The sequence below is a fragment of the Clupea harengus genome, chromosome 17, assembly GCF_900700415.2.
Source record: "Clupea harengus chromosome 17, Ch_v2.0.2, whole genome shotgun sequence".
Lineage (NCBI taxonomy): Eukaryota > Metazoa > Chordata > Actinopteri > Clupeiformes > Clupeidae > Clupea > Clupea harengus.
In genome coordinates, this window is record NC_045168.1 from 24813188 (window position 1) to 24823187 (window position 10000).

The following is a 10000-nucleotide window of genomic DNA, read 5'->3' on the forward strand; positions in this document are numbered from 1 at the left end:
GACAGAGGGACATATAGAACACTAGTGACATATAGAACACTAGTGACAGAGGGACATATAGAACACTAGTGACATATAGAACACTAGTGACAGAGGGACATATAGAACACTAGTGACAGAGGGACATATAGAACACTAGTGACAGAGGGACATATAGAACACTAGTGACATATAGAACACTAGTGACAGAGGGACATATAGAACACTAGTGACAGAGGGACATATAGAACACTAGTGACATATAGAACACTAGTGACAGAGGGACATATAGAACACTAGTGACAGAGGGACATATAGAACACTAGTGACAGAGGGACATATAGAACACTAGTGACAGAGTGACATATAGAACACTAGTGACAGAGGGACATATAGAACACTAGTGACATATAGAACACTAGTGACAGAGGGACATATAGAACACTAGTGACAGAGGGACATATAGAACACTAGTGACAGAGTGACATATAGAACACTAGTGACAGAGGGACATATAGAACACTAGTGACAGAGGGACATATAGAACACTAGTGACAGAGGGACATATAGAACACTAGTGACATATAGAACACTAGTGACAGAGGGACATATAGAACACTAGTGACAGAGGGACATATAGAACACTAGTGACAGAGGGACGTATAGAACACTAGTGACAGAGGGACATATAGAACACTAGTGACATATAGAACACTAGTGACAGAGGGACATATAGAACACTAGTGACAGAGGGACATATAGAACACTAGTGACAGAGGGACGTATAGAACACTAGTGACAGAGGGACATATAGAACACTAGTGACATATAGAACACTAGTGACAGAGGGACATATAGAACACTAGTGACAGAGGGACATATAGAACACTAGTGACAGAGGGACATATAGAACACTAGTGACAGAGGGACATATAGAACACTAGTGACATATAGAACACTAGTGACAGAGGGACATATAGAACACTAGTGACATATAGAACACTAGTGACAGAGGGACATATAGAACACTAGTGACATATAGAACACTAGTGACAGAGGGACATATAGAACACTAGTGACAGAGGGACATATAGAACACTAGTGACAGAGGGACGTATAGAACACTAGTGACAGAGGGACATATAGAACACTAGTGACATATAGAACACTAGTGACAGAGGGACATATAGAACACTAGTGACAGAGGGACATATAGAACACTAGTGACAGAGGGACATATAGAACACTAGTGACAGAGTGACATATAGAACACTAGTGACAGAGGGACATATAGAACACTAGTGACATATAGAACACTAGTGACAGAGGGACATATAGAACACTAGTGACATATAGAACACTAGTGACAGAGGGACATATATAACACTAGTGACAGAGGGACATATAGAACACTAGTGACATATAGAACACTAGTGACAGAGGGACATATAGAACACTAGTGACAGAGGGACATATAGAACACTAGTGACATATAGAACACTAGTGACAGAGGGACATATAGAACACTAGTGACAGAGGGACATATAGAACACTAGTGACAGAGGGGCGTATAGAACACTAGTGACAAGCCATTTGTAAAGGAGGTGCCACCGTGGGGGGCGTTTAGAACTGTGCAGTGAAGTGATGCAGCAGCAGATTAACATTGGAAGAAAGGAAGGAAGAAAAGAAGGAAGAAAAGATTCCTCTGATGTTCAGACTGGTTTTGCACAAGGCCCAACAATCTGAGGCATGACACATTGTTATGATACAACATTTGAATGAAATCAGACAGAGTGCGCTGATGAGTTTCATGTTTCTGTCATGTCTCGTCACTCATTGGAGAGAGCCGCATAGCACAATTTGTTCCACATTTAATGCTTTCATGGCCAATCATTATACTATACCAAACATGGTAGTGTGGGTGAGGACGCGCGATCACTGAAGCAAAACAGATCCCACCACGCAGGAGATATTTTTTGTATGTGAATGCTGAGAAGTGCTGGAGTTCATCCAAGGGCTAGCCTTTCAGCCTGGCCTGTCTTGGGACTCTGGGAGACAATGGTACAAACTTCTGATTTTCATCAGCCAGAGCCCTCTCCTGACGACAGGCCCCGCTCACACTCTCCTGACGGCAGGCCCCGCTCACACTCAAGCCTGTTAGGGGAGGGATACATCCTGTCGTCTGCTGTATGATGATGTGGAGGTCACATTTATTCTTGCACTTTTCACACACTCTCACACCAAAACACTTTTCTCTGAAGACCAAATAAACAACCACTAACCATCTAAGTGTAGGAATGACCATTATTAGACCACCATATGGCAAATGCTTTCTGTTTACAGGAAATGGCCCTTTCAGGCATGCTGATATCCACATTTCACATGTACACTTTCTCTCTTTTGCACACACACACCTCCTCACAGACACACAGAGACTCCAGACTCACACAAGTAACACAGAATACATTTAGCTTCTCTGCTGCTTTCTCACCTACCGTGGAACAGAACAGATGGATTCTCTCAGCGCTCCCCCCCCCCCCCCCCCCGCCCCGCCTCTCCGGTGGAGTGTGGCTGTCTTTGGCTCTCCTCTCCCTCCAGAGCACAGGCCCAGCCAGATGCCCCTATCCTGCGGACCTCCTCCAGACCAGGGCCTCCATAAATCTCCACCGCTGTCTCCCACACCCTTCAAAGTCATTAAGTGCAGCGCGGGGAGAGTCGTCCGCGTGCCAAACTCCAGCATCGCTCCCAGCCCATCCTTTTAAGTGATCCACTGAATCACAGCGAAAGATTAAAGGAGGTCGCTGGAAGAAGGAAAGAATGCATTTTTCATCTCTTCGCTGTTTCTTCCTCCGCTTCCATCTCATGTTTGAAGTATGTAGCCCATAGTGGTAACATAGACAATGGCATTCTTAAGAAAGATAGGAGAACTTCCCTAATCTTCAGAAGATAGAAGCCATGAATTGTGTACAGTGGGCTCTGCGTTGTGTGACATTCCCTGTAATTTGACAGATAAGGCTTCTGTGATAACAACCAGCTGGTTGTACATTATCCATCTTCTTATACGGCTACTTCCCAATGACATGAATTATTATTGTTATTATTATTTTTAAGTATACCAGGTTAACAATGTGTGACCACTGTTACTCCAGCGTCGTACAAAAGCAAGCAAGCTAGCCAGCAATGTAACAAACACTGACTGCACGTGGTAACAGTCTGTTAGGGAGATCAGCCGTCTCACTCAAACCTTAATGAACCAGACTGGGTTATTCCACAGCACTATGCAACAGTAGAAGGGTCTCACTCAAACCTTAATGAACCCGACTGGGTTATTCTACAGCACTATGCTATGGTAGAAGGCGAACAAACTTGAGTGTGTTGTTTTACTGACTATGGTTGGGTATGAATCTATGAATCTCTTTTGGGATATGGGCTTAATCATTTAGGTAATGCTGATTAAATCCAAAGAATCTGTATTGTACTATTGCACTCTGAATACAGTCTTACAGTGACGGTGATAATAAGGAACAACTGCATGAGGGTCAGTAATCTTTTGTTCAAATGAGGGACGATATCACCCACAATATTCATTGTAAACTTGGAAAGAAACAGCCTTCCTTTTTATTCTTGATTTGATATGTACACAGAAAGATGCTGTTTACACTTTTAATACACCATGTCAAAGTTGTAAAAACCAATTGCACTGTGCAGACATGAGTTATCTCAGGTCACTGTAGTACCTAATTAATAAAAAGGCTATGAAAAATAGGAGGATTACCACCTTCGCTATTAATATTATCAGGTCATAATTACATATACATTTTTTTTTCAATTGATTACAATAAAAAGCATTGTGGAAATAAAAAAACACAAACAAAAGAACATTTTGTCATACAAAACAAAAGACAATAATGGCATGTAAATAAAAACAATGTGCATTAGATGACATGATAACATATAAAAATCTCTCCCTTAAAGGCACTTGAGCCACATCCGAGGCTAACATATAGCAACCCACATGAAATATGAAAAGGGTACAAGTACCAAAAACAGCTGCTGGATTTGTGCTCCTATCCCAAGAAACCCATTCTTCACACACCACACACTCTGGCACATACCTCAAAGGAAACAATAGCTCACCACCTACAACCATACATGTTTGAAAGTGTCCTGGGTTCAATTTAAGATGGCTTCTGATTTTTAAAATGGCTTAAGCAGTGCTTATGAAGGAAATTAAATAGCATCCACTAAGGCCTGCTTTTTTAACAATTTCAGCTAGAAGGGCAGGATTTAAAGTTGAGGGGATTAAAAAAATAATGGGGGAAATGTGCTGAAAAGTCAATGAGTGAATTGGTACCGCTACACACAGTGACTGAGTGAATTGCTAGCGCTACACACAGTGACTGAGTGAATTGCTAGCGCTACACACAGTGACTGAGTGAATTGCTAGCGCTACACACAGTGGCTGAGTGAATTCCTAGCGCTACACACAGTGGCTGAGTGAATTGCTAGCGCTACACAGTGACTGAGTGAATTCCTAGCACTACACAGTGACTGAGTGAATTGTTAGCGCTATACACAGTGACTGAGTGAATTGTTAGCGCTACACACAGTGACTGAGTGAATTGCTAGCGCAACACACAGTGGCTGAGTGAATTGAATTATTGTTAAACAGTCTTGTTCTTTTCTTTCTCTCTGTGGGTGTGAATACACACAGCAACATCATATTGCAGGTACTGCCCTTCCCGTATACACACACACACACACGCATGTACCCACACAGATCCAGCACACTCACTCAAACGCACATACCTACACACACACACACACACACACACACAACATAAAATAGATTGGAATGGAAAATGGACTGGATTAAAAAAATAAAATAAAAAAGCCTTAATTTGTCATGACACGGCAGTAGGTTTAACAAGGTCTCAAGATGCATAGTTATAACTCAGGCCTGGGCTCCGCTGTGGAATCACGAGCACCTCTGTGCCAGGCTATCGGAATACACGCCAGTGGTGTGAGAAGGCTCCCATTAACCTGTGCCACCAGACAACGGGCACGCTAAAGTGTCCTCCTTAGCAGGAAGACAAAAGGTTGCCAAAGGTACCATTAACCTCCACCAAAAGCCAAGACTAGGGCCAAAGAAATAAAAACATTTGCACACAGATACACAAAACACATTTGCACTCTCTTTCAGATACAGATGTGCACACACATCTGGAAAGCAAACCCCTAAAAACATCCAGACACAACACAGCGATGGTGACACACACACACACATCCACGAACACAAAAAGCATAATACTTCACACCCCCTGGTGAGTCAACACGGATGCATTTTTCATGAGTAACATTAATTAATAACACATCCCTGACCTTGTTTTATACTAAATGAAATCCCAAGACAGGGGGCCACTCAGGGTGTAAGAAGATCTAAAGATTCACCTCCGTCTGAAGAGCGGAGAGCAGACAAACAAACCATGGGCCATGGGGACGGGACAGAGGACAGACACAGAGGGAGAAGCCCCTCAGACCATGAATCAAAGTGAAGAGCGTGACTGAGATTGAGAGGATTTCCTAGGAGGCTTACGTTCATGACCCTCAGCCAAAGGGGTTTCCCCCCCCCCTGCTCAGCCATGCTGGTTAACACAGCAGGCGAGCGTGCATGCGTGCACACACACACACACACACACACACACACACACACACACACACACACACACACACACACACACACACAATAACACACACACACTAACATACACATACACACACACACAATGTGTAGTACACGTCCACGGTTATTGTGATTATATCTGGCCTGTATCTTGTTTGTGGTACAGTTTACAGGTGCAGAACCATATACTGAGCACGTAACTCATCACTCTTATACGCCACATGTACAGTAAGCCACAGAACAGTACCTCCCGTGACACTCTCCCACGAGCTCCAAACCACTTGGAATAGGAAAAGCCACTGCAGAGCAAATGGTGTCCCAACAGGAAAGGTCTCCACACATCTGTACAGCTGCAAAATCTAGATCATCCTGATTATCAGGGTTAACAACGGCAGCTTTCTCTATTCCGCACACATGCCAATGCCATGTGGCCTCTTCACACACAAATGCACACAGTCAGTCATACATATCAAGGCACTGATCCTGGAGGAGGAAGAGCCGATGGACCCAAGTTTAAAAACCAATGGTTGGACAAAAAGCAAAACGTCCCCCCCCCGAAAAACAAAATGACAAATTCACAGACAAATGGTAGATGCAGAATTAAATCACAACCAGACCAAAACAAAAACAAAACAAAACAAAAAATAGTTTCTGATTGTTTCTCCTCATTTCGAAAGCTAGCTGGCTTCACACGTTTGTTCTCATTCTAAAATGTCATTATTGCTGCGGCTCCTCAAGTCCTCCTGGTCCCTCTCCTCCTGGTCCCTCTCCTCCTGTGCTCCCTTTCTCTCCTCATGAGTAAAATGGCCGTGCATTCTCCTGCACAGACTGGAGCCGGTTGAGGCGGACCAGTTGAGAGGGGGAGGGTGGCACGTCCTGCCGGTAGGGCCCTTTGGTGGGGGTGGAGGCTTGGGAGGGAGAGTGGGGGTGCGAGGGATCCCCCTGGGGCTCTCCGTAGCTGCTGGAGGTGTTGGCGCTGACGCTGGTGCCGCTCTCTAGCTTGGCCTTGGCCTCCTGCTCCTTGCGACGCTGCTCCTGCCGCAGGAGCTCCTGCGTCTCCAGAAGGACGCGTGCGTTGAAGCCTCCCGTGGACGAGCCCAGGTAGCCGTTGCGAGAGCCCTGGTAGCTGGAGTAGCGCGGGTTCTCCTTGGCCGTCTGGAAGCCTTCTCCTGGAGGGTAGGCGCGATCCCACGAGTCCTGAGAGACGGAGCTGGGGTTCTTACGAGGATGCCTGGAGGTAGACACAATGAGAAGATGTTACAGTGTTATTTCACTCTCAACAAATCTCACTTTTAACATTAGGACGCATTCATATGGAATCCCACCTTCAGGGGGAGTGGACAGTTCATAACCCACAAAGAACAACCCTGTTTTAATTCTAAACTGTCCCAGGTCATGGCACCAAACATTGAAATAGTAATGCAGATAACCATATGACCATATAAATGCACCATACATCATCAGAGAGCTGCAGCACATCAGGCCAAACCAATCCCCAGCAGAGTCTTATTTGCACACAGTAAACACATACACATAGCGTTTAAGGCCTTATCTCATGGCCTGGCCTCATCTCTCCCCCATCCATCTCTTTGTGCATTCATTTCTCTCTGAAGGAGCCAGACAGGCACTTTGAGCAGACAGACAGACAGACACATTGAGCAGACAGACAGGCACATTGAGCAGACAGACAGACAGGCACAATGAGCAGACAGACAGACAGACAGGCACATTGAGCAGACAGACAGACAGACACATTGAGCAGACAGACAGACAGGCACATTGAGCAGACAGACAGACAGACAGGCACATTGAGCAGACAGACAGACAGACAGGCACATTGAGCAGACAGACAGACAGTAAAAGCTGCTGCACGTCGACGTCCGCCTTGATGGGCACATCTCTACTCGCCGGTCTTCTGACTGACTGATGGACAACCGGCGCAACACCTCCCTTTTCCCTCTCAGTGCAGCCGCTAAAAGCTACCCCACCCCCACCCCCACCCATCCCCACCCCACCCCACACCCATCCCCCAAATCCATTGGCACTGCCACTGTTATTATCCTCCATTAGATGCGTGTGCGAGAGCAGAAGCAGCATGGATGCCAGGCACTGGAGAGAGAAGATCCATTCACACTCCACTGGTGTCACATGCTTAAAAAGGGTTCAGAGTTCACACTGTGACAAGACACTGAAGGAGCAACACGCTCACACACACACACACACACACACACACACACACACACACACACACACACACACACACACACACACACCATACACACCATACACACACGCATTCACTCACGCACACACACACACACGCATTCACTCACACACACACACACACACACACACACGCACACACACACACACACACACACACGCTCACACACACACACACACACCATACACACACGCATTCACTCACACACACACACACACACACACACACACACACACACACACACACGCATTTACTCCCCCTGCTCCCCCCCCCGCCACGTGGGACCTGGCTCTATTCTGGATGGCCGAGTCTCTCCAGTTAATGGCCAAGCGCGCTGGAGTGGACCTGCACACCATGATGGCTCCCACGTCACAACAGTCTATTGGCAGGCTTTTCCTCCGAACTGACTCTTTGCATAAAAAGAGACATCAGGAAACAAATCCTTCCATTTTTTCAGAGTTACAGTTTAAATCTGTTATGACAAAAAGGAGCTCATATCAATGTGATATAAACGAGTCACTTTGATGTATTCAGCGTTTGAGTGAATGTTGAGTATGGATAACAGGGTCATTGGCTGCATCACTGCCTCATTGGATAGACACCTAAACCGCCTAAAACACATCCTACAACAAAATGGTGCCCGCTGGTCCTGGAGGTTTAGTTAGCATGTAGTTAGTTAGCATCACTCTACTGCACTCCCCACCCCATGTCTCTTTCTGTGGTAAACCAGTCTCTACCCTGTAGTTCTACATCCACTAGAATGGCTTTGAGCTGTGGGGCTTTGGCCTTCTTTAATGGAGGGAAGGAATCTGGATGATTAATGGGTCTGTGCCTCTTCATCTTACAATCTCCTCCCTCTTTGGGAAATGGCTAGTACACAGTTGCTCACAGGTTTTGGTTGGGAAGAGGTAACTGAAGGCATGACATCATGGCCAATGCCAAATGGGGATTCAATTTAGACTGACAGATCATAACACACAGAGCCAAGATGGCGGGCTGCAGGGGAGAGCTGAGGCATGATCAACTGGGTCTCTGTTTCTGTGCCTGTGCAGCTGGTGTACATCAGGGTTTATCAAAGGACACCCACACAAACACACAGATTCAGACATACGTCAACTAAAAAAAAAAGAAAGAGCGTACTGAATACTTTGCCTAGCAAAGAGCTGGTTTTAGTAAACATACAATTTATCTAACCCGGACCACTGTTTTCTTTTTATGGAGGACTCTAAATTGTTTTGTTTAAACGCATGTTGGTGTGTTTCTGTGTGTGTGTGTGTGTGTGTGTGTTGGTGTGTTTCTCTCTCTCTGTGTGTGTGTGTGTGTGTGTGTGTGTGTTTCTCTCTGTGTGTGTGTGTGTGTGTGTGTGTGTGTGTGTGTGTGTGTGTGTGTGTGTGTGCTTGCATTCATTTATGCATACACCAAACTGCTGGTCAAACCTGCAGTCAGTTTTTCATGACTTCTATTAGAACTAATCCCTGTGAACACTTATCATCTAGATATTCTCTCTCTCTCTCTCACTCCCCTGTCTTAGTAAAACCCAATCCATCAGCATATTTGTTCATTCCAAATGAACCGGTCCTGCACCTCTGAACACTACCACATCAATATGCTTAAAGAGGGCTCAACAGAAAAGCATTGTCAGTAAGACATGTCTTTCTACAATACTGGGTCATCCATGTGTTCCATCATGACAGAATGCACAACATTTATTGATGCCTAATTAAGGAGCCATTTCCTAGTCTTTGCTTTTTGACGTTGATCCTGTCTTGGGTCAAAAGTCATCTCACAGCAACCTCTGACCCCGTGGATAGAGCATGGTATGAGATTATTGGATGGAATGCATATCAGGAGGGGGATGCGCTGCGTACCACTAAGTTCCCATGGGAACCAGCCCGTCTGAACCTCCGTCTCCTCAAATCAGACATGCGTCCGGGATGAGGGCCTCTGTCTGATGAGAGGAGGGGGGGGGTTCAAAGGGCAGGGGGAAGACCGTGGGCATGCAGTGCACTCATTGATTCTGTATCAGGCTGAGGAGCACTGGATGACACGTCCGTATCGATCCAGTGAGATGGAAGACCACATCTATAAGACCAGCTCTGTAAGAACCTGCTTTC

General features: G+C 45.6%; 1 protein-coding gene across 1 annotated transcript in view; it reads right to left on the reverse strand.

Moving 5' to 3' along the window:
- Window positions 1–4179: 4179 nt before the first annotated feature.
- pard3aa (par-3 family cell polarity regulator alpha, a) overlaps window positions 4180–10000 on the reverse strand; it is a 344419-nt gene continuing 338598 nt past the window's right edge. The window contains 1 exon segment of the mRNA XM_031583717.2: window positions 4180–6893. Within this exon segment, the coding sequence (XP_031439577.1) occupies window positions 6455–6893 (439 nt within the window). The 3' untranslated portion in view covers window positions 4180–6454.